Raw genomic sequence first — 26519 nt, forward strand, 5'->3', positions numbered from 1 at the left:
TCCTTTCCATTCTGGTCGTGAGTTACTGTTTATAATTTATAAGGTACTGATAACATCATCTTCTGTATGTGACACCACATACTATGTTATCTACAATATAAATTAAATGAACAACTACAAACAAATGTAGATAATTAGACCAAATGTGATTCTTTATTCATAATGAATGTTTACAAAGCTTAGGCTTTCAGTATACACTCCAACATTATCAACCTAGTATCTCTAGGACACAGTTTCCTTCTATAATCAACAACACACACTATAAGTGATACCATTTCCCAACTTATCGGGCTTATTGATTCATCGAACTAAATCTCACCCATTGATAAATTAAAGAAATAAATATCAAATATATGTGCTTGTTATTATATTAGGATTAAGAGCACACACTTCCATAATAACCGAGGTCTTTGTTCCTTTATAAAGTCAGTATAAAAGAAACGACCTCAAATGGTCCTACTCAATACACTCTGAGTGTACTAGTGTAATTATATAGTCAAGATAAACTAATACCTAATTACACTACGACCTTCTAATGGTTTGTTCCTTTCCATTTTGGTCGTGAGCTACTGTTTATAATTTATAAGGTACTGATAACATCATCTTCTGCATGTGACACCACATACTATGTTATCTACAATATAAATTAAATGAACAACTACAAACAAATGTAGACAATTTGACCAAATATGATTCTTTATTCATAATAAATATTTATACCAAAAGCTAGGCTTTTAGTATACACTCTAACAGATGGCACGGTGAACAATAGCGCAAGTCGCTGTTCACCGTGTCGGAAAAGCTTTTAAATCCCTATTGAATCGATTCACTTAACTGGTTCAATAGGGTTAGTTTATTTGGCTGGTTCACATTACTCAGCTTGACTTTAATTGATTCAACAGTAACTCAGTTTGGTCCAATTGGTTGAGTTATATGGAATGGATCCAAATGGTTAAGCTGACTCACTCCCCTACTTGGTTACGCGAACCCAACTTCTCCTCGAATGATCTTTAATTCCTTGCTCAATAACCCCATGAGTTACCTATACAACCAAATTATATTTATGAGACAAAAACTAATGAATTAAAATAAAAGAATATGGTTAACTCAAATCAACCCTTCCTTTATAAACCACATCACAAATTGATTCATCAATACAATAGCTCCCCAAAAATTATTCAAAAATTGTCAAAATAATATGTCCAATAAATCAACTATCATGCCTCGGATGAAGTTGGAGGTGCCTTCAACTATATACATAAGTCCTGTTCGAGCAGCATTCAATATACATCTCCTCTACGAACTGTAAAGACCATTCTGCTGCTGTAAACACGCCTAACTGCTACTGTGCTACTATTCCGTGACTTCCCACTGCTACCAGCAGATCGACACCAACTCCTAAGCGCTTTCGGATCTTCTTTCTTCGAGTTGGTAACAAAGTTAAATATTATTTTTATTATTACTTGCAAAAAGGGAGTGTAGACTGTTACACTTGCCTTCCTTCAATTTTTTGTACTTGATTTCCTCTTCTAGCCATTCTGGAAGAGGTTTATAGTGGATTACCCATCGATACTATTCGAAGAATCGTGGGTCTTGGAGTAAGAGTCGCCAGAGGCTCTAAACCAAGTAACCGATCACGTACTTGTGTTTTTCGTTTTTATTTTTGTTTAATTCCGCTGCGCACTTTGCATTATAAAATCGAAAAAAAGTTTTTAAAATACATGTGATTCAGCCCATCTCACGTGCGCATCGATCCTATAAAATGTCTCGTTGGGTGTCCACTGTGCTAGGGCAAAAATGTTCTCTGTAATTTACTTGTCTGTATTTAGAGGGGGGCCGACGATAAATGACCCAAATCAAGGCCCGAGTGCTTGATGCGATGGTAAACGAATGGATGAGTTTTCTAAGCAATGAGGGTTTCAATTTCTATATAGCATAAATAAATATATGTGGGGCTCGAACCATTCGTAATATTGAATCATCTCTTGTGGCCCATTTATGCTTCCTGAATTTACCTAGTGGCCGGTATAAAATTTCAGTGGGATCGAATTCCAAGTGAATGGAAGGTAGAAATACTTGGGCACTTCACTTTAATTTAAAAGTAAATGAGACAAATTGAGAGGTTAATTCCCCAAGATACGATACGATGGTTCGAGATAGAATGCTTTCTCATGCAATGAGGGTTATGATCCTGTTTAAATCCAACGAGATGAAGAGCTAGTGTTTTGGTGGATGAAGATGATGAGTTTCGAGGATCTGAAGAAACTCCGATGCAGTGGATCTCCGGCAAGACTCTGAGGGGTAACTAGGAAAGCTGATGAAGAAGATCCCGGTGTGGTGGATCTGAAGAATGAAACCTCCAATGAAGTAGATTTGAAGAGAATGAAGTTCGGCGAAGTAGATACGGTGAAGAAGAACTCCGGTGAAGCAGATCTGCTAGAGAAGCCCTCGCTTGCGCACCATGAGATACGCCAATAAAGTGTTAGTGACCTAAGACTGGGGTGGGAATCCCTAACTAGGCCCTCCGACGCTCAAGTCAGTTCCCTCCTTTCAAGATGGAAGAAGAAGAAGAAGAACAGTAAGAGAGTTTTTTTTCTAGAGTTTGCTTACTGATCTCTCGATGATCTCCTCATATGCCTTGCCCTCGGAAAGAATTTCCCTTTTTATATCACCTCATATAATCTCCGTAATCATGAGGTGGACCCCGGTTCGTTAGAGTTTATTAGGAGATGACGTCATCTACAATAATAGTTCAAAGAATATTTTTTGTACCCCAGATGTATCTTCTTTGTCATTTAGTTCACTTGTAGAAGTCTCTAGAGAATATTTCTTGCCAAATGAAACAGGCTGTCATATGATCACATATTGTTCATATATCCTTAATATAATAGATGTATTTGTATATTGAGAATATTTTATGTTAAGCTAATTTTGATCAGGTATATGTAAGGTTGTTTATGCCCGGCCAGGTTTTGCTAGATTGATCTTATACTAATAGTCTTAGAAAAATACGTGTCTATATGCCCGCCCAGGATTCTATTATCGAGCATATTATGCCTATGCTCGAACGAATATTTTCAAGCCAAGTTCGTTCTGATAGCCTTAGTAAGTTATATGTCTGCTCACCCGCCCGAGATTATATTACCGAGCGTGTTATGTTCATGCTCAACTGAGCTTCTACTACCGAGTGTGTTATATTTATATTGTGTTTATGCTCGATCGGGCTTTGCCTGCCGAGCATGTTTGAGCCTTGTTATGTTCAGTCGGCCTTCATTCGACCGGTCATATACTAGAGATTATTTAAGTTTAAATGCCTTTTAAGCTTGGCCAAGCTTCGCTTGCCGAGCGCTCTTAGGTTCATTGACACTCTGTTGCTTTAGTTTGACCGGTACTTTATGTTGGAATTCCAAAGTTGTTTTGGTGTGATCAACAAGTTAAGTTAGGTCCTGTCGGTTTTTAACCTTGTGTCTAAGTGTGCTGGAGCTTAGGAGCACAGGTAGTGGAGCAGAAGACGCAGATAGCGAGAAGGACGACACCCGGTGCGTCCGAGGGACGAGCAGCTGCGGAAGAGTACACCGGTGGACGAGAAGGAAGCGTGCGGTGGTTCTGAGGGACGAGAAGCCGCAGCGGAAGACTGCTCGGGGAGCAAGAGACGCAGCTAGCGAGAAGGTCGGCACGGGGTGCGACCGAGGGACGAAGACAGCGGATGAGTACGCTGGCGGATGAGAAGGAAGCACGCGACGATTCTGAGGGACGAGAAGCCGGAGCAGAAGCTTGCTCGAGAAGATCGGAAGTTGGGTTCGGGTGAGCCCTGTTCCGGATGGTAGAGATCACCCAAGCGAGCGGAGCCGCAGCAGAAGACCCGGACCGAGGCAAATGGAGTCGGAGCAGAAGACTCGGGCTGAAAAAGTCAACAAGGTTGACTTTCCCACCCGAGGCGCCTGGAACTGTCCGGGGCACCCGGAACAGTTCGGGGCGCCCAGAACCCTTCCGGGTGCCCGGACCGAAAGTATATCCAGATCTCGATCAAACCGAGATCTATGCGTTGGGGATAAAATTTTATCCCCCTAGGGCTCTCGGAACACTTCGGGGCGTCTCGACCAAGGTTATAAATACAACCTTGGTCCAGAAGCTTTAAATTAACTCAGAAACTGTGTAATCCAACACTTGTGCGCCTCATTTTAGTTAGCTTCTTTCTTTTTGCGTTTCACTGCTGTAAGAGGCTTCTCCGCCTGAAGGAGAGAGTTAGTGCGACATATTCCTTGGATTAACAACCTTCCCGATTGTAACCAAGTAAAACATCCTTTGCCTCTTCTTTCTGTTTATTGCCTTCATTTATTTTGCAAGTGTTAGTTTAAGAAAAATCGAGAAAGGTTTCCTTTTATTTTTTACAGGCTATTCAACCCCCCTTTTAGCCGGCCGTCGTGATCCAACACTTTATGCTCGGTTGGACCTCGATTACCGAGCACATCTAAACATGCTAGCCTTTTGTCTATTTTAGTTCAGCCAGGCTTATATTAATCTTGGTTGGGATTTCATGCTTGACCGAGGCTTGCCTGCCGGGCGTATGTGCACGTGCTAATACTTCACCTATTTCAGTTCGACCGATACTCCATGCTCGGCTGGGATTTTCCTGTCGGGCATATCTACACGCGTTATGCCCTTAGTCGGTTTTAACCCGACCGGTCCTATATTCTCGACCGAGATTTGCTGACCAAGCGTATCTATTTTACCCAAGTCTCTCTATTTTTTCTTTCTTCTCCTTATATTCTTTTTCACATTATTATCTGGGATCCACTCATTATAACTCATATCAGGTTCAATTCCTACATTAGACATTCTACGTTCATACTGCTCGAACTACTCGTGATGGTAGGGTGCCGCATTAGACGCCATACGAGCTTTTTGAGTTTACCTTAGTAGTTTGTGAAAAAATTTAGTGAGATTAAATTGGTTATCTTTAGGATTAATTTGATCATAAAAGTTAAATATTTAGATTACAAAAAAGATAAAATAAATGAGCCAAATCGGATCAAACTTTATCGTGTTTAAAATAAGATAATCTAGTTAAGTTAAATTTAAAATAAATCAAACTATTATCATGGTGGTTAAATTTGAGTTGATTTTTTTTAATGAGCATGAACTTTGTTCAAATTTAATTCCGGCATATTTGTTTAATTTGATTATTTGGAAATTTTATATTTAAACTTTTTGATTAGTTATACGTTGATTCATTTTAAAAGTTTATTTAATAAATTTTACTGATGAATATTATCAAATTGTTATTTATAAATATTAACGAGTTAAATATATGTTTAAATTTGATGAGTTATTTAAATTTATTTAATCAGTTAAATTTATGTATATTGGATAAATATAAATTCTTATCAAATTGAATATCCAACTTAACATTTGTTTTATTTACACCCTTAACCCTAAATATGAAAGCATTAAAAATTATAATAAAAAATCTAAAAATTAAACAATTGTGTTGCATCAGTAGATCAACTGAGAGCTTTGGCGATTAATAAATATAATCAAATAGAAACCTTATAAAATATGGTAAAAACCAAATCTAATGGTTAATTAAATGGTTCTGCCATTTATATTTTTATTCATGAAAATAATATATTATATATATATTTAAATATGTTTGATTCATTTTTTTAAAATATTTTCATTTATTTAAATAATAAAATATAAAATTTTAACTGGTATAAATACTTAATTCCTCATTAATACTTTCTCGGCTATATACTCCATTAAAAAGTAATGCAATAAATTTTTTAGAAAAAATTTATATCCTTACTATTTAGAATAAATTTATAAACTTTAAAATTAATACTTTCTTGGCACACAAAGCGGAAAAGTTATCGATTCAATTATATCAACAAGAATTAATCTTTAATTATTTTTTAATTATCAATAAGATTATTATCATTGCTTCGTAATTTTAAAAAGGAAAATTTAACATTTTCTCCTTCTGTATGAATAAACTATGGTTCGAAAAATAAATAAATTGGATTTTAACATCCAACATGGAAAATTAATACAGGGGAAAAAAATGGAAACAAAAATAATGGAATGGTATTTCTATATTGAATTATTTTCAATCAATCAATCCATTAATTATTCTTTAATTGATCGGGCAAAATTAGAAACATTTGAAATAATCAGCAAATCTCCACAGCTTTCTCGCCATATTTTTCTCATCGCCGGTCTATTTAAACATCAAGCCATCCTTCGATATTGCAACCATCCCTCTCTTCTTAAACCTTTTCTCTTCTTTTTATTTTCTCTTTGTTGTAAAGTTTTTTTTGGCTTTTTCTAAATTACTGCTGTTCATTTTGTAAGTATTTTCTTTTTCTTAAAGACGATAAAATTATTGATTTTGCAGGAGCTCTTTTCTGTCCATGTGAGAAGTGGAATAAGGAGAAGGGCCTTCTCCCTTCTTGCATGGACTGAAGGGAGCTCCTGTAAATTACATATCTCTTATTGTTCCCTTGGATAGATACTCTCCGCAACAACTATGTTATAAAATAATAGGTAAAGATGGGTGAAGGTAAGTTTTTTCATGCGCACTAGTTGATCTCTCCCTCTTTATTGTTTTTGTTCATTTTCTCTTCCTTTCAATAGTGATCAATTATAATTTTTTAATTTATCTTTTTACAGATGATTGTGAGATTGACTATGTGAGATGATTGAATGGTGAATTTCATTTCTGATACAATTGTTCCTTTTCTCTTTAATCTCAAGATTGACTTAATTGTCGGAAGAATTATGCGGGCCATATTAGTATTTATTGACATGTAAGCCTAGAGGTGAAACCATGCGGCTGCGGCTGAGGAAGAAGTTGCATCACTAGTTAGTTATGTAAATTATAAATCTTAAATTGTCTAAATTTAGTTGTAGGTTTTTACTTATTATTCTAAAGAATCTAAATATTAGTTTTGCACAAGCTCACTGTTGTTTTATGTGATAATTTTGTATGTATTGTTTTTCATGAGCATTAGAATTTTTCAAGAACTTTTTTTTATAATCTTTGTTCCTCAAAAGATTAGTTAAAAAGATGCATTTTGTGTCATGGGATTTAATAATAATGAGTTAGGATTATTGAAGTAATGTCTAAATCCAATTCTTTTACAAAGAAAAGATAAAAGATCTATGTAAAAACATTATTTTTTTATTGTAAATAAAATTTATAAAAATAATTTAAAAATAAAAAATATTAATATAAAATTAATTATAAAGTAGTGATAAAACACTTAGATTTTTTTTTTTTAAATTACCTCAAATTCACGTGATTTACGCGTGACAAAAGTGGTCCTTGAGGAGGCGGTCCTTTAAAGACTAGTGTCACTCTTTATCGTCGCCTCCCTGTTCTCTCCAGTTTTATGTCGCGAGACAGTGAGAGAATGGCGATCGGAGAAGAAATGCATAGAGTCGCGTGAGAATTCCTTTTGCATTTTCATTCATCTGTTGTTCCTCCTCGATCTTTGTTTTTTCACGCCCTCGAACCTGAGTTTTTGGTCGGATTTTGGAATGATTAGGTCAACGTCCATTGCTCGGAGGCGGATCACTAAGGGCTGAAGGACCTGCATAGGATCCCCCGTCTTTCGTCATTGCAGGTGGTTTCAATCTTCCCACGCGGTTCATTACGTTTTCTTCTGTAAAAAATTATCGATGGCTAAAGTTTTTAGCGCACTCAAAGTTGGCTGACGTTTATTTCGCTTTTGATGGTGGACTTTATCGATCGAGCTGCTCTCGCTCATCGACATCCGGCAACGCTTTCCCTTTCTGTGTGTAGGTTGCTGAGTAAGTTTGTTTAGATGAGGTTATGTTCTGCATCTAGAATGTTAATAATGCTTACGCATCTACACACGAATGGGATTTATTATTTATTGACAACTTTTGGATCACAGATTGATAATTATAAACCAAAAAATTGGATTAGAAGGTGAATTTTAGCATGATGTAGCGAATATGTGCATGGGTTGATAGTTAGGCTCGTAAATTCCATCTACAGTTTAAAACAGTCATTTGCCTCCTGCCTTTTCTATTTTCCAAATTCAGCATACTTGACGAATGATCCGTCATTAGATCATCAACTAAAAGAACCTAGTGCAAGATGAGATGCTAATGTAAATGTCAAAAGAATTATTTGTACTAATTACCTTTATTTCACATTAAATTGTTTTAATGAGGTTTTTATGTTCAGTTTATTGTTTAGTTTTAATATCATATTGCTCCTTTTTTTTAATTCAATCTGTCACTGCCCGTACAAGGTGAGAGGGACAGATGATCAGTCACTGTATGACATGATTAACCTCTAGTATATTGAATTATAGTCATGAAAACTCAATTTTACAAGGAAGGTTTAGCCTAACTTTTCTCACAACCAAAATAATAATTTTATCTCCTAACACAATCTTGTCATGTTGGCATTTCAAAGAAGCCTAATCAAAGGATAATAAACTATACAAGTTATCACCCATTATTTTTTTTTCATAAATTTTTTTATACAACTCCACGTTGTGGATACATATATTATCATAACTTTTTCTCCAAAATTTATACAAATATCCAGAGTTCAATTCTATTTATTATAATTCATACTTACTTTTAAAGTAAATATTTGTAACTTCCTCTAAATCATAAGTCTCAATCAAAATTTTACTTCCACTAGGAGAAAATAAGCTTTTAATCTAAAAAATACATAACATCTCTGGTTTATTATTGTTAATTTTAATTTCAACATTTCCCAATAGTTCCATTCATGCATTAACTTGAAATCACAATAGCTAACCCACTTTCATATATTATCATTATATTAAATGCTTACAAGCAAAAATTTGATTGCACTTCCAACATTTCGTATTCTCTCCAATTATCACTGTTTAAAATCACTAACCAATGACAAATGGCATTAATTAACTAATTATGGTGACTAAGCAACAATCAAAATCACTATTTCAAATTTACTAGTTTAAACTAGAGTAAATTGTGTAGCACAACCAAAACGAAGAGGAATCTGGTCACTAACCAACGATAAATAGCATTAATTATCTAATTAAGGTGACTGAGCAACAATCAAAGTCACTATTTCAAATTTACTAGTTTAAACTAGAGTAAATTGTGTAGCACAATCAAAATGAAGAGCAATCTGGTAAGAGTTGAGATCAATTTAGATTAATACTAATAATTAATCATTGATTTCCGACATACATAGGCCAAAACCACACCGTGATCTGTCATAGAATTTTTTTCTCAGGTCCAACTTTCAAATAACAATGTAATTTTTTTTTAAAAAAAAAATCCAATCACTAGTTATTCACTTACAGGAATATTATTAAATCATTTGATTTTATTCACTTATAGATCCTGTGTTGATTAACCCCTTTATAGCACCATAAAGGCATCATCTTGCTTAATACTATTCAATCAGTTGTTCCCATCCAATTATCAGTAAAAATATGTAGTATTGTCTCTCAACAATAAACAACAACATATTAAAACTTAGTCTGACTTAACTTTACATTTTAAACTTCCAAATCTATACGGAATTTACATATTCCAATTAGTTATTCCAGTTGAAAAGCTCTTATTCGCTTGGCGGTCATTACACACTATAACATCTCGGCAGTAAATTAATTTCTTGTTCAACAAGTCAATGAAGAGATCCAAAGTCAAGTTAATTAAAATCTGACCAACGTTTGGTCAGTGACATTCTTGGTAATAGATTGAACATATGATTCACTTATCATAGGCAGTGTGTCTCTTAGCTTGACTTATCCCCAACTTCCATTTCTGTTTAAAAGACAATACTATGCATCCCACCAAGAAAAACATCTATCTGGGCTAATGAATTCCTCAAAAACTTCCAATCTACTGTTATCACTGTTATAACAGTGTTGCTGAGTAGGAGGTAAATTGTCCCATTTATGCCCGAAATGTATAGATCTAATGAGCACCGCCTACCTTAACAGAATAGGTAAGAGCCCCTTTCAGGATAGCTTGGTCACCCTAAGAAGGCCAGACCTGCTCAGGCATAGATCATTTCATCATCATCAACATATTAACAGTAGTCTTAAAGCTTTTCCCTAACCCTTAAAAATGAAGATGACGACATGCTCTGATTGTGCTGGTGCTGGGCGTGTGGCTCCTGCACACCCATTGAATCAAACAATGTGCTTTAGATGTAAGTACTTATGATATCCAGTGAAATTGTCTAGATCTAGCAAAATATGGCATTCAACCTTTAACTCAAAAATGACTCTCTTTGGGCAGCATCGGCAGCAACGACTAACAATAGCAACCCTAAAATATTAATTCACTTGTGCTTTTCCTTTGATGCCGATAAGATGATGGATCTTTTGTGCAAAGTATGATTTTAATTGTTTTTTCATTCTCACAAATTCTTTAATGTATGTTGGTAGCAGGTGATTCTTTTGTCTCTTTCTAGTTTGTGGAAAAATTGGGAAGAGAACCTATAGTGTAGGAGTATACATTACCTGTGATTGCAAGGTAGGGAGGTGTTATGTGCTTTTGTGGATAGATAAACAGATGTTACAGGCAGTGACAAATTGCATTAGAGGAAGGTAGAAACAAGTTGCATTAAAGAAAATGAGCAAATAAACAGTGGTGAAATTCAACAATGGAAGACTTCATAAAAAGGTGGTTCTATGAGGATATGCACTGATTATTGCTAGTTGAATGTGGCAATCATGATAAATAAGTATCTACCATGGATTGTTGATTTATTTGAGTAACTTAAGGATATTTGTGTGCACTTAAATATTGATTTGAGATCCATATATCATCAGCTGAGGGTAATAGACTCACATGTTGAGAAGTCAACACGTGGTAAGAATTCCTGATGATGTCCTTTGGACTCTTTACGTTGCTGCTTTCATGGACTTAATGAACCAAATGCTTTTGGATTACTTGTGATTGTCTTCATATTATCTTGGTATTCTCCTAATTAGAGGCTGAGTATGAGGAGCATCTCAAATTGATATTAGAATGAAACTAATCCTATACATAGTGAGATACGGTAAAGATTGCCTGCGTGATGTGGGAGCTACTATTGGGCCTCACAAACCATTGATTAGAAATGATTTTAGGTTGGATTTTGATTGAGACATCAAGCCTTAAAAAGGTTGATTTGTGACACATTAGTTTAGTCCCACATGAAAAATTATAAGCTAATGAAGAGAGTTTATAAGATTAGATGAGTGAGTTACTCTTGAGCTTAAGTATTTGGGTGGTTAGACCTGAATAGTTACTGAGGCAGTTCTCCAACTTACACGGCTCCTTCTATCTTTCTTTGTGGATCTATATAGTCTGTAGGATTGTGAAAACATTGTCCTGACATTCATGTTGGAAGTAATCAAAGCCTACCTTAGCATTCGAAATTTATTCAAAAACCTTTTATGTTTCATATTTAAAAATGTTCAACAAATGGTCTTTATCATATTCATCAAGATTTAGTTATTCATTGATTTCATATGTGAGATCCTCTTATTAGCTGCAAACTGGTCGCAATATTTCATATGTGAGATCCTCTTAGTAGCTGCAAACTTGTTGCAGTACTGTTGTTTCCAAACAAAGAATGGCAGAGCCTGAGAGAGGTGCTTCCACTTCTGCTCCAAGAAAAAGGAGCACGCCAATGGGTAAGTTACTCTAGATTTCTGCATATCTATCTCAGTAATCTTTTTCTCCTCAAAGCAGATGTGCGTATTTCCTAAGCTCGTGCAATGTGGACCTTCCCAGGAATTAGTTTATTCAGACATGGAACTATGATGGAAAAACTAAACATGAAGTTAAAAATATAAATGGACTGTAGTGTTGCAATTATTTGTTCACGATATCCAGGATTGCCTTAAGAATGTAATGTTCATATCTTGCTTATTGCAGAAGATGATTTCGGAAAGGATTTCCTTGATGTTTGGAAATCGTCAACGTCAAAAAATTCAATGGATTATGATGTAGAAACAGTTTCACAAACTGGCAAAAGTTTCTTTAACTTTGACAAACTGTTAGAAATTTCTTCCCTCTTATTTATTTCCTTTTCTGGCAAAATGTATCCACACATTATTTGACTAAGATACCTTTTTTATTTTTTTTTTCTAGCGATGACTTTGATCTTGGTGGTGACTTTGGGAAACTATCATCTTTTCAAATTGATATGTCTGATTTGGACTTCCCAGTGTCACTCAAGAAGACTACAAAGGGCAATGCAAACGAAACTCTTATTGGAAAGCAAGATCTGAAGAAAGACAATTTCACTTTCATGTTCGATTTTAACAAGTATGTTTTCAAATTCTTATGAATTTTAAAGTTTGAACCAGTTTTTTGTTGCTTCTCCAAGGTTTGAAATTGTCAGGATCTGTTGGTTCTTTCTCGTCAATCGCTTATCTAGTTTCTAAATAAGAAAATCTTGATATATTTTTCCTGTTATCCAGTTGTTATTAATATATTTTTCCTATTATAAAATTATTATGTGACTGTAGGCTGGACAAGTTTGATCCCACAAAATTGGACAAGACTGAAATCCCTTCTGGTAAATGCATGGATGACATTGCACCTAATATTTCTGAAAAAGAGCTTCATAAGCATGATAAACAGCTTGATTTGAAAAGGGATAGCCCTGTTATATCCAGTCATGGAGATGTAATATTGAAAAATAAAGAAAGCTTGTCCACGTCCACATCTGATCAAACTTTGGGGCCTGATCCTGTAACTGAACTGGAAGGAGAAGCACTTCCTTGGGTTAGCAAAGATCTAAGTTGTGTGAACTCTAAGTGTATTTCCTCCTTGGTACAGGATACTGGTGCGAAATCACATGATAGTTTTCAATCCAGAAATTCTAGCCCTGTAAAGTCTTCCAACTCAAGTTTTTCTTGCCCACCAAAAAGCAGAACAAGATCCAAAGATGCCACAACACTTCAGAATCATGAGGATGACCAAGATGAGGTAACTGGAATAAATAAGACCTTGACTGGATCATTCCAAGTCTATGATGAAGTTGTGCAGAATTCTGTGATTGCAATTCCACAGAAACATACTGAAGCTTCTTGGTAAGGATGTCAATGAAATTTCTACGTTTTAAAGTGTTGATGCATGTTTCTTGTTCACTGTTCTGAAAAAAGTATCATTTCCCTAGAGATTATCTTGACAATGAAGAATCAAAGAATAGCTAGTGCTTCTCCAAGAAAAAAGTTGTTAGGAAGTCAATGTCACCAGATGTTTACATATCCAATTTTGAAAATCTTTACTGTATATAAAAAGTACATTATAAGTGGCAGCTATTCAATATACCATCATATTACCAACTATCAAATTTATATAGTCTGTGAGATTTACAGAATAATTTTTTAACTAAATAGGTTTTATTTTTTTCCTTCTACTTTATTTAATGATAAATTTCATGATTTGTTTATCACTCAAGTTTACTATAATACATCTGCAATTTCATATTCTAGCTAAGTCTTTGAATAATAATGAAAATCTTAATCATGCATATCTTTTGGGTATTAAAAGTTGATTACTTCATTTGTTCTGGATGCTAAAACTTTTTATTTTGCAGTGTTGAAGTTCCTTCCTCTATGATTCCTGGTGAAACTACTAGAAGCAATGTAAATAGTCCTCTTCAAGTACAAGATAAATTGCACACAGATGAGAAAAATCATCTTACTAAATCAATGACTTTAAGGTGAAATACTAGGATCCTCTAATGTGACTATTCTACTTTTTTCTATTCCCACATTGCCATGAATGAACTGATGTTATATAGGATTATGAATGAAAACAACAATATGTCAAATTCCTTATTCAACAAGGAATTAAAAACAATTGGCATTTCTGAGAGAAACTTGCTGTTAAAGTTGCCTGTCCCTTCCCTCACCAATATGCTACCTTTGAAGCGGAAAACTCTTAAGGTTCTTTGTTTGGTTCTTTTCTTTTCTGTAAAATCTATATCTCTTATTTTTTTTAGATTATCCTCCTTTTTTATATATTATGTTTTCACTGTCGAGTGTATTTGACAGGCCTATAGAATATCATAAATCACTACAATTTATGCAATATCTTAATTTTTTGTAAACATATGATATGTTCCTTCTCATAGATTCATAACCAGCTTTTAGGACTAAATAATTAGAAAAAAAAACTCTAAAGAAGAAGTCTATATAATCTGATATTCTGATGTATAGCACAGAAGTCTAAAAAAAGATACATGGAACTAGATTTTACCTGCTTGATTGTCCTCCTTTTTTATATATTTTGTTTTCACTGTTGAGTGTATTTGATAGGCCTATAAAATATCATAAATCACTACAATTTATTAAAAGCAACATCTTAATTTTTTGTAAACTTATGATATGTTCCTTCTCATAGATACATAACCAGCTTTTAGGACGAAATAATTAGGAAAAAAAAATTCTAAAGAAGAAGTCTATATAATCTGATATTCTGATGTATAGCTATACAGAAGTCTAAAAAAAGATACATGGAACTAGATTTTACCTTCTTGATTAGCAAGTACTCTAAACTTGTATAACAAAAGTAAAGTGCTAAATATTTCAAAATATTCATAGATAAATATTTAGAATAGATCTATTAATTAGGGCCATGAATGCCATTTTTCATCCAAATCTATTTGAGAAGGCAATGCTTTCTAATCATTGTTTTAAAAGCAACTGGATGATGATGCAGCCTAATCATGGCACTAGCATATAAATTCTTCTAACTTTTGTCAAGACATTGCTTGATCTTTTCTCGTATATGAGATGACTACAGGAATGAGATGAAAATATCTTCTCAGAAGTAAAATTAATGCAAAATTCTTCTCTAATAACAGTTAATTTTTTACTTGCACTTGAATGCAAATTGTTGAATCAATAACTGAATATTATGTTGTCAAATGTCATCCTCTATACACTTTGCAGTTTTAATTTGCTAACAACTTTAGGACCAGTTAAAATTACAAATTCAGTAATACAAATCAGTTACCGGCTTAAAATTTTATTTCCTGTTTTCCTCCATACCATGTGTTCCTAGTCATGTTAATATTGTAAGTGAAAATGGAGGACCACATCCAATATATTAAAATAACTAGGTTAAGTTTATCTACATAGAAATATGCTCCCGAGTTATAAAGAGAGCAGAGCAAATTGTTGTGAAGTTTGGAAATCCAACTTTCAATCTATTACATAAAAAGTCAAATTGCCTGTTTTGGTTGAATGATAAAGTTGTTCACTCAATCTATATTGGATAAAGCTCCAAGATCAATCAATCAAGGATGGATTGCAGAATTTATGTTTTTCCTATTTCAATCCAGTTTGGGCAGCAAAGTAGTTGAAGCAAAAGTAGAGAAGCATAGAAGTAACGTGACCTACTAAAGCATCTTTTCCACTTGATATTGTATAGTCAAATATAAGATAGGTGTGTATGGTTTGAGGGAGGAACAAAGCGGTCAGTTGGTCTCCAAAATGTTAATGATGCAACATTGTGCAATTTATATTAATTGCATAGAGTTGACAAAATGTATCATGGATAAAGGGCATACATGGTTAAGTAGGTACAGTTTTCCAACAAATACTGGAAACAAAATAGTACTGAAAATGGATCAAAGAAGCACCCATTCATTGTAAAATTATATAACTTTCTTTTTTCTCAGATATGGACAGTTTTTTCATTGAGAGGCAAGAAGATAGAGTGTAGGCATTATCACAGATCTTATATCAGGATGATTTTGGTAAGATAAACTAAATATTAGTGGAATCATCACTATAATAATCACACATGGTCTTATCAGTGTTAGCTTATTTTAACATCCCCATATTCCAAGTTATAAGACATCTCACCTCCACTTTATCTCAAGTTCAGGTTTTCATCTACACTCGTTTCATTGACTTTCTTTATATGCGACCTTGAAAGAGTATGGTAGTCAGTAATTAGCAAGCATTCAGTTATTTTGTATTCTATTCTAAATCGCCATTTAAATGCCTTCAGGAGCCTTTGACAGAACCAAAGATCTTAAATACATTTGAACATGTCAATTCTTCACCTAAACGAAGGTTTGCTAGTGACTTTTTTTAGTTGTCTTCTGTTTCTGTGTATCTTCATTTTCTAATAGTTTGGCATCACAAGCCAATAACTGGTTAATGAGGTGAGATTCTTTTACAGAAAAAACTTATGATGGTGGAGTGTGATGTGAAAATTGATTTGAGAAATAATAATTGTTGCCCCTTTCTAGAATGTTTGGTTCCTAGTAAAGCTCTTCCATTGCTGACTATGAACTCTGATGGGATTATCTCTTAATCCAACAAAATTTCACTTCCAATCAACTTATAGTTATTTTGGCCTATGAGATTAGTGTTTTCTAGAAGTATTCTTTGAAGTCATTCTTCTCCTGCATATTATTTACATAATTCTTCAAACCAAATTTAGTTATCATAATTCCTTGATTCGAACTTCAGAATACATGGAATTACCAAGCATTGCGTAATTGATTGTTATTCCATATGTGCAATTATCAAGCATTCTGTAATTATTTGTTGTTCCTGAATTATCCATATTTTAATCAGTTCTAGTTATAGATTGCGCATCACGGACAGATTTGTGTTTCCAACAATTTTCTTAGAAATGATTGTTATTCCATACGCTATTGAGCTTCATCCTCTACCATATCATTATCTATATTTAAATAAAAAAATTTCTTATTTTATTGTTGCTAACCAGCAATAAATGTATTGCTGCATTTTCCATATTTTTCCATCCAATTTCCTTGTCAGGGTTACTCCAAGCGACACCATAAAGAGTATGACATCTAATATTCTTTCAAGTGCAATTATGAGCACACCAAAGAACAATTCTATTGAAGTCCAAGATAGCCTACAGAAGGATGTCAAAACACGTTCACCTAGTTTGAGGACTTTAAGGTTAATTATATCCTTTTCCCTTCATTATTTACACATTAGTAGGTCAGTTGGTAATCAAATTACAGTAAACCTAGACTGACTAAAGTGAACAGCACCATATCAAAGTCTGCGGTGATCAAAGAAACAAACATGACTGTAGAAACAGAACTAAAGTTAGCATCCAAGTCAATTGCCTCTTCTAATACAACGAAGCTAGCCTTCCTAGATCCGCCTCTCAAAATAAAGACACATAAGGTAATTTCTCAATATTTAGAAGTATCTAAGTTTAATGAAATATGCATGGCTGTTTACCACAACATTATTGTCTGTGCTTAAGAATGTGACAATCTGTTTGCTTAAAACTAGTTCTCAACCTGAAAATTGTCATGGTGCATAAATTGTTTATAGAGTCAGAATAGTTAGAAAGTTGCTGACCATCTTTTAAATGAATCAAGTTTAGCATGCTGGTCAATACTCTAACCAAACCAGTCAGTTAATTCTCAGTTTGAAGGCATTCATAATCAATCATTACGTTCCAATATCTGATCATTTTTTCTGCTATCTGAATGTTATATTCCTTCCTAAAACAAAACTAAATAATGGGATGACAGTATCATGCTATTTCTTTTTTTGGATTGGAATTACTAAAGATTTGTGCCTTTCACGTATGGACATCTTTCTTAAAATACTTTTGTAATAAAACTTAAACTCTTTTTCAGGATCCATATTTGAAGGCCTCTGATACATCAAAATCAATGGACCCTTCACCAGAAAGGAAATCAGGACTAACCTCCCCAATGGTATATTTAGTGTACTGAAGGGTTACTTTCAGGATTAATTCTTAAATACATAAATATATTTTTTGTTTACTGAAAAAAATTGACACAATCTAATTTCTTTTCCAATGCACTATGCAAAACTCATGACTAGGTTCAGACTAAAGAAAATCCAGAAGGTTCTAGCAATGTTGCATCATTGGAGAATCACGGTTCTGTAGAGGGTGCACCTGAGGTACAGAACATGGACTATGAGCCTGTACTAATAGATGAAAATGGCAATGCAGAGAAAGCTGAATTCTACTCAAAGAAACTTGCTGATGTAAGTTAAAAGTATTTCCTTGATGATTATGGAAACATCAATTGTTTCATCTCTGCATGGTATATAGTAGTTTATTTTGTATGCAACATAAGTTGTCAGGCGTACCTATTTTAAGGCTCCACTTTACAATTAATCAGTAAATGTTTATTTTTCCATGGTAAAATTTGAATTTAAATTTGTCTGTTCTTTCAATGCCAATTTAACTCCATTATACACTTTTTTTCTCTGTTTCTTGTGCAAGAGAAATTTAGGTTTGTCAGTTGCTGGTTCTTTGTAAATTTCACAATTGCTAAAAAGTTGATTAGTAGGATATTTAATAGTAAATCTCCTCGGAGAACTAAATTCTTGACAAGATACTTTAGCATAGTATATGAAGGGAAAAGAAGAAAGATAAGGTGTATTCTAGCTTGAACTTCATCATTGTTTGCCTACTGGGTGTTTAGGTAAATGCTATAACAACTAAATTGTTATCCCACTAAGCAGGATTAGTTATATGAATCCTTCTATTATATTGCCATCTATATTTAAATAACTGTTATCTTGTTGTATTGACAATTTTTCTGTTGTTCTTATCCAGCTTGGTTGTGACTTGTGACTGCTAATTCCTAAAAATCAAATATCATAGGCACAGAAGTTTAATGGGTGAATATAATTTGATAAAAAATTTACGAGTTTAGATTGCTTCATTTTCCTAGCCTATGATTTTGACCAAAGAGTTAATCGAAGTTTGATGCTAATCTTATAAAGTAAAAGAGACGTATTGTTATGATGATTCCTCTAAGACATGCTGACTGGGTGGTTGCTGCAGCTATCTAACATGCTGAAGAAGAAACATGAGGAAGCAAAGGAGCTACTAGTCCGTGCCGTCGTCAACAACAACAGACTGTTGATGCTAAACAGTCCAATGATCGATGAGAAGATATCCTTTTGCCGTTTTATATACTTAACGAAGCATTCTTCTATCGAGCTGGATTCATTTCCTTGACGACAAGATACATTCGCCAACTTCAGAGGTTCGCCACCAGCTTGAAATCGAGAGAATATTAGATATCTCCTATTACCCGCCAATAAAATTTTGACACCAACTGATGGATAAAACTAACTCTCCGAATACATTTTCGGAGACTTTTACTAAACTCATTTGTTTTTCTGAAAACATGTATGAGCCTATTATGGGCATCTTGTTCATAGTTCTTAAGCCGACATGCTAGTGCTTCTTAAGAAATATTCAGGTACTTGTATTTTTTCAAATTTTAGACCCTTTTTTCATGTGAGCTAGAATCTAAACCAGTATCATTTAAATTTCGCTACATCTGATGAGAAGCTTGTTGAAGTTATAAGTTTTAGGTAGGTGGTAAGGAACTAAATGAATTGATACAAGATATGAAAATTAATTTTATTTGTGTGTTTATTAAAATAAGTTGAATATGCATGACACTAATCTTATTTGTTTATTTATAGCGTTCTTATTTTTTTTTTTTTCCTTTGGTGAATTTCTACCTTTTAATCAAATTAGTTAAGGTGTAAATTTACAGCTAATTAAATTAATTAATTAATCATAGATTCTATTTTGAAAAAGAAATTTTAAATAGTATTTAATTAACTTATTTTTTTTATAAATTTTAATATCTATTTTTTGAACCCACTAATCGGGAAGAATATTGATCCGAATGTCCATTCAAGCGATCTAGAGTTGTTTCACTGGATGAAAATTTTTGCCTACCTTTAAATATTTGGTTAACTACTTGGAAAGTTTAATCGTGGGCAACTCTCTTAATTTTATTGTCCACTAAAAGTTGATGAGCAATGATATGTACAAGAAAAAAAATTCAATGAAAATCTCAAGGATAGACACATAAAGTCATGATCCACCATTTCACTCTTTCTTAATCGACGATATAATCTTTCTTGAGCCATTCATCTGTTTACAAATATTTTATTATTGTCTAACTCTTTTCTTCTATCAAGAAAATTATTTTTTTCTCTTCCTCGTATTGCATTCTTTCCCATTCTTTCCCTTAGATTCCATTATAAGAATATCAAATTAGTTTGAAAGAATGTTAATGACATAAAATATCAAGCTGTCAACTTTCATAACAAGAACCTATTGATGTAAAGCTACAAATGTGCAAGCACATAGTAAAGGTAGGCCTCCAAAATAGAAGGGTGTCTAAATGCAAAAATAGCAATATCACTCAAAATAATAACAACAAAATTAATGTCTTACTTCATTAGTTGCTTATGACGAACCAAACTGGTCAAATCATTTTCATCACATTTAGTCATAGTCTCAAGTAAATGAATTGATTCACATACCAACTATAAATCAAATACATTACTTTAATAAAGTATCTGGCAACAATATGATTCCAATTCCTTTATGCACTTGTTACCAAGAGAAAACTCGAAAATCTATAAATATTTCTCGATTATAGCATTTGTACCCTATTTACATACAACAGATGAACCCCAGACACATCAACAAAATAAGCTATGAATAGTTTTTCTATTTTTATATATGCACATCCGACAAATTAAAAACCGTGTTTACTTGCCGTAACGATAAATCTAAAAGAGAAGAAAAGAGATCTCCGTTGTTGGCACACCTACTTGTACTGGAACTCAATGGTGTAGGAAAATAGCAATGGCGTAAAATCTCTGGCGTTTGGCCAGGAGATGGAGATGATAGCGATGGTGGGTAACTCGTCAAATATTCTCGTCAGCAGCTTCGCGATGTCCAGCTCCGACGAAAGCCTTATGTAGCAGAGCATGATTTTCGGCGGAGGGCGACTAGGAGGAGAGCAAAAGAGTAGAAAGAATAACTGGGAGGAAATAAAAGAAGGAGAAGGGGGAGAAGAAAGAGGGCACAACCAAGAGGAAGAAAAGGAGGAGAAGGGGGAGAAGAAAGAGGGCACAACCAAGAGGAAGAAAAGAAGGAGGAGACAGAGGAGGCTCAGGCGGGTGGGGAAGAAGAGGGGCGGAGAAGAGGTTCAGGCAGAGAAGAGGCTCAGGCAGAGAAGAGGCTCAGGCAGCTTGGGGTTGGCCTATTCGAAAAAAAGAGAAGAAGGAATGGGAAGAAATAGGTTTAGTGATAACCTTGGGGGGGGGGGGGTTATGAAATCAATGGTATCAAACCCTTATTTTGATTCCGATTTACGTCTACCAAGCAGCAGGAATGCATTCTAGCCTCCTAAACCCGCCTATCAAGCACCCCGCTTAGTTTAACGATTTATTCAAACTTATTCATTTAATTGATCCTGTATATATTGAACAAACATAAATAAGCTCTTATCAATCCGATTATCTAAACATCAAGCTTATTTATGAACGTTCAATTCATTTATAGTTCTAACCATAACATGCTTATGGTCCTTACCCTTGTCAATCCATGTCGACTGCACTTGCTAGTGTTGGATCGTTACACATGTGAGAGGGGGAGGTTAATCACGTGGTACATCTTCTTTTCAGTTTTATAAAGACAAGTATGCAGTGAAAAACCCAAGTATGAAAGCAAAATAGAAAACTTAGTCAGTTACTTGGTTCAAAGCCTTCGACGACTCCTACTCTAAGACTCACGATCCCTCGGACCGTATCGATCGCAATCCACTATAATCCTCTTCTGGAACAGCCAGAAGAGGGAATCGAGTATAATAAAATCAAAAGGACAAGTGTAACAACTTACACTTTCCTTAATGTAGTAATTAAACAATTAACAATACTTTCGTTACCCAACACGTAAAGATTCTCGGATCGAGCTCGATATCGGACGACTTCTCTGCAGTAGTAGGGCGTAGCAGCATCGCAGCACAGCGAGAGGATGAAGTCGGAGCAGCCGACAACTCAAAAGATCGCTTACAAAAGTTGTGAATAAGTTGTATCTTGAATGCTGCTCGAACAGGGCTCATATAGACTGTGGAAGGTGCCTTCAGCCTCCTCTGAGGCGCCTCCATAAGCAAATTTTATCCCCTATTTCGATGATGATAAAATCTGCAACCTTTGATTTTTATCCTCTAGAAGGCGCCTTCAAAGTCCTTCAAGGTGCCTTCCAGCAATCTCAAGGCGCCTCTAGAAGCATACGAGGCGTCTCCAACTGCTGGTGTAACATAAAAATCTTCCGGATGCTATATCTTTTGACTCCAAACTCAGAATCAAGTTCTGTCAGTTGCCACACATGTAGAATTTGAAGGTCTACGTTTGTCTCTATAACATAGAGTTAGAAAAATATATGCACGAACAGTTTATATAGATTTATGAGTTATATCTTGTCTCACCTAGACTGGGATCTAGTCATGATCTCAGTTTAAGTTCCATAATAGACCTAAACTGGACCGACACCTACTATCTCCTCAAACGAGGTGTGTTCTCATTGAGTAACTCTCCTCCAGTGACTTATCTCCACTTATTAAGTGTTGAGTTACCTCCTCGACGTCCAATCTGACCCACCAGATCTTCTTACCAGAATCACACATCCAAACTTTGCCAGTCGGGAATCGAGCATCCTAACCTCCTGTCGGAATCGCACATCCAGATTTCAACCCATCGAGAATCGAACATCCAGACCTCTTACCAGAATCCCACATCTAGACTTCGTCAATCAGGAATTGCACATCCCGACTGGACTTCCTGTCAGGTGTCTGGTCTTCTTAATCCGTCAAGTTAGTCAACCCTGTACACTCAGTAACAAGGTTAGATAACAAATACATCTAACTTTAATTCACTTGTCATTCATCAAAACTTAGATTTGATCATTAATGCCAAATATACTAACAACTAGTCCTCACTTCTCACCATTGTCTCCACCTTCCATCCTTAGAGCCGAGTCTTGCCTTTACCCCATGACAATTGGCACACGGGAGACTGCCTACACATGATAGGTAGAACTATATGGAGATAGTGGCGTAGTCAATATTTTCAATCAAGAGGGGAGTGAATTCAAGTAGTCCAGGGCATGCTGTTGTGGTCGCGCCTGACCTTGTGACCTCACTACGAGGCAGCAACAAAGGTGAGACCTTAATGCGAAGTTGCCGTGAAGTCGTCGCTAAGAGAGGAGAGGGAAGGGGAGAGGATCAAGCATACCAACATGATGTTGGTGCAACCTTAGGTCAAGGTTGACCTGGTTGACCTGACTCGAGTTGACCTGACTCGAGTTGTATTTTGATGTTTGACTTAGGAAGATTGTCGGTGCAACCTTAGGTCAAGGTTGACCTAGTTGAGTTGCATGTTGATGTTTAACACTCGTGGAAGAGTTGTATTCTTGATATGGGACAAGAATAGATGTTTGGGAGATTATTGGGGCAACCGTAGGTCAAGGTTGACCTGGTTGACTTGATTCGGGAAAAAGTCCAAGTATGGAGACTTGGCAACCGAAAAGTCCAAGCAGGGAGCTTGGCACTAGAAAAGTCCAAGTATGGAGACTTGGCACTGGAAAAGTCCAAGCAGGGAGCTTGGCACGCGAAAAGTCCAAGTATGGAGACTTGGCACGGGAAAAGTCCAAGTATGGAGACTTGGCACTGGAAAAGTCCAAGTATGGAGACTTGGCACGGAAAAGTCCTAACTGCGATGTTAGGCAGTGTGGAAAGTCCTGGTGAGTGAAGCCAGGCAGTGGGAAAGTCCTAACTGGGATGTTAGGCAGTTGGAAAGTCCTGGTGAGTGAAGCCAGGCAGTGAGAAAGTCCTAACTGGGATGTTAGGCAGTGTGAAAACCCTAGTGAGTGAAGCTAGGTGAAAGTCCTGGTGAGTGAAGCCGGGCAAGGGAAAATCCAGATGGATCAAGGGTGATCGGACATCTGGTGATGGGAAGTCCAAGTAGGTCATAGGAGTGACCGGATACTTGGCACGAAGAGGAAAGTCCAAGTGGGTCAAAGGGATTGACCGGACACTTGGTGGGGAGTCTTAGCAGGTCAAGGGAGTGACCGGATGCTAAGCATGATGTACCAATAGGTCAAGGTTGACCGGATATTGGTTTGGAAGGTTTGAGACTTGGTTTGGGCAAAAACCAAGCTCTGGATCGGTCTGCAGACCGATCCAGCGATACGTTTGTGTATCTGATCGATCTGGTGACCGATCAGATAACAAACAGAAGGCAAAGGCAGTTCTGTGAGCTTACTGATCGGTCTGGGGACCGATCAGCATGAAGCCTGATCGGTCTCCACGACCGATCAGAGACGCAGCCGAGAGAGGTGGGATTGGTCTGTGGACCGATCCAGCTGTGGCCTGATCGGTCCACAGACCGATCAGGAAACGGACAGAAAGTTGGGTAACTTTCTGTGAAGCATTCTGATCGGTCTAGGGACCGATCAGCCCAGAGCCTGATCGGTCCCCGAGACCGATCAGAAGGGTCCTGGACCGATCAGGGTGGAGCCTGATCGGTCCACGATTCGACCGTTGAGTCACAACGGGTCGCTCCGTCTTCTCCGCTGGCTTCTGTCTTCGCTGTGCAGGTTCGCAGGTTATAAAAGGAGATCAAGGCTTTGGTGCAAATTCTTCTTCTTCCTGATTACTGCGATTAGAGCTTTGCTGAGCTCTCATTGTGCTGAAGCTCTGCGTGAGTTTCCTGCTGGTTTTCTAGCTGAGTTTGGATCCTAGAAGCTGCTGTTTCATCTGGGTTCCAATCGACAACAAGAGGCAAGCAAGTGTTTTTACATTCCTGTTGTTCTTGTGTTCTTGTTCTTCTTGTACTCCTTGTTGCTGTTGCAAAGATTGTGGTGAGGTTTCTCCACCCCGAAGGAGTTTATATTAGCCGGTTCTCCGGGGACTCATCCACCGACGGATTGATAGGGCTCGTCCACCTTACGGACACGCCGAGGAGTAGGAGCATCATCTCCGAACCTCGTACATCGCTGTGTTAAGGTTTGATATTCTTCCTTTCGTTTCTAGTTTATTTTTCCGCTGCGCTAACGAATTGTAGGAAGAAACGAGTGATTTGGGGCGGCTATTCACACCCCCCCTCTCTAGCCGAGTACGTAGGATCCTAACAAGTGGTATCAGAGCAAGGTCGCTCTTCATCGGATTCACACCCGTGGGAGCACAAGCTAGAGATGGATCAATTCGGAGAAGACATCACCATTCCACCCTTCTACAACGACAACTTCGCATATTGGAAGGTAAGGATGATGTATTTTCTTAGGACTAATATGTGGAACTGGTTTTGTGTACAAGAAGGGTTTACTCCTCCAATGGATAAAGAAGGAGAGCCTCTAGAGAAGAACAAGTGGACGAAGGAACAAGTCCACCAATCCACGATCAACAATAAGGTAAATAAAACAATTGAATTTTCATTACCTACTAATGTTTTGTGTAAGATAGGTAAATACAACAATGCCAAGGAGTTGTGGGATAACTTGACCAAGTACCATGAGGAGAGCTCCACTTCAAGCCATGAAGAGGAGACAAGTGAGTCATCAAGTAGCTCACATCATGGAGGAGAGGAATTAGAAGTTGAGGGTTACTCAACATCTAAGGACGAAGAGGAGGAGAGTTCTTCTTCAAGTTCGGAGCAAGAAGAAGAAGCTTCTACCTCCGAAAGGGATGAAGAAGAGAGCTCGCATCCACCCTCAACCCTAGGTAACTCAAGCAATTTAAGTTCAATTAAATTACACATTATGTGCTTTGAGTGTAGGGAACATGGACATTACAAGAGTAAGTGTCCAAAGAGGGTAAGAAAGACTCCACCGGCGCCAAAGGTCAAGGAAGCCGGAGTCCCGAAACGCAAGGGCAAGGAGCACATCGTGTGCTTCCAATGCAAGCAAAGGGGACACTATAGGAGCCATTGTCCGAGGGGGAGGCAACCTCACAAGGGCAAGAGACCGGGCACATCGATAAGGAGAGCTAAGGCAAACCCTAAGGTAACTTCTAAGGTTCATTCGTGCAATTCTAGTAGGATACATGCTAGTAATTTTATTGCATTAGTCAATAATGATAAGCATGTTAACACTAGAAATCAATACATGTGCTTAGGTGCTAAACATGTCAACCTAGATAGGGATACTACTAGGAATGCTAACCCTAGGATTAACACTTCTAAGGTTAAGGAAAACCTAGGTAGAAACCCTAAATCAACTAGACACATGCCTAGGAACACCTCAAGAAAGAATGACAAATCAAAACTTGAGGTATTAGAAAAGGAGAATCAAGTCTTGAGGTCAAGGCTTGATACCCTAGAAAAGGCCCTTAAAAATTTAGAGAAGTCAACTCTAGGGCCTAAGGGTCAAAAGTCCCAGGACAAGAAAGGTTTGGGTCACAAATCTAAGTCCCAAGTGGTCAAGCCCACTTACCACAATGTTCCATTCGATTATGGAACAAAACCTAGGGCTAGGAAGACCACCACCAAGGTCACAAGGGGAGTCACCCCTAGAGTTGATCTTGATGAGTCCCAAATGACCAAGGCTTCAAAGCCTAAAAGGGTCATTAGGAGGGTTGCTAGGGAAGTTATCCCTAGTGAATATTTAGTGAACCCAATGAGTTTAAATAGGTATTGGGTTCCTAGGAGCATCTTCTCTAC

At 36.3% G+C, this 26519-nt stretch overlaps 1 protein-coding gene across 10 annotated transcripts; it reads left to right on the forward strand.

Moving 5' to 3' along the window:
- Positions 1-7331: 7331 nt before the first annotated feature.
- On the forward strand, positions 7332-19330 carry LOC122047820 (uncharacterized protein At4g18490-like). Of its 10 annotated transcripts, none has more exons than XM_042609313.1 (15): positions 7380-7447; positions 7551-7628; positions 7808-7815; positions 11590-11672; positions 11917-12037; positions 12133-12309; positions 12513-13079; positions 13589-13714; positions 13796-13940; positions 16015-16079; positions 16797-16943; positions 17009-17177; positions 17642-17722; positions 17853-18020; positions 18829-19330. In XM_042609313.1, the coding sequence occupies exons 4-15, from the start codon at positions 11612-11614 to the stop codon at positions 19003-19005; spliced, it is 2004 nt and encodes a 667-aa protein (XP_042465247.1). In that variant the 5' UTR covers positions 7380-7447; positions 7551-7628; positions 7808-7815; positions 11590-11611; the 3' UTR covers positions 19006-19330. The 10 variants fall into 10 exon arrangements, with proteins under 10 accessions (XP_042465249.1, XP_042465248.1, XP_042465247.1 ...); XM_042609316.1 differs by having other exon boundaries at positions 7380-7442; XM_042609315.1 differs by lacking the exon at positions 7808-7815 and having other exon boundaries at positions 7332-7442.
- The last annotated feature ends 7189 nt before the right edge of the window (positions 19331-26519 follow it).

Source organism: Zingiber officinale, chromosome 2B (assembly GCF_018446385.1).
Source record: "Zingiber officinale cultivar Zhangliang chromosome 2B, Zo_v1.1, whole genome shotgun sequence".
NCBI lineage: Eukaryota > Viridiplantae > Streptophyta > Magnoliopsida > Zingiberales > Zingiberaceae > Zingiber > Zingiber officinale.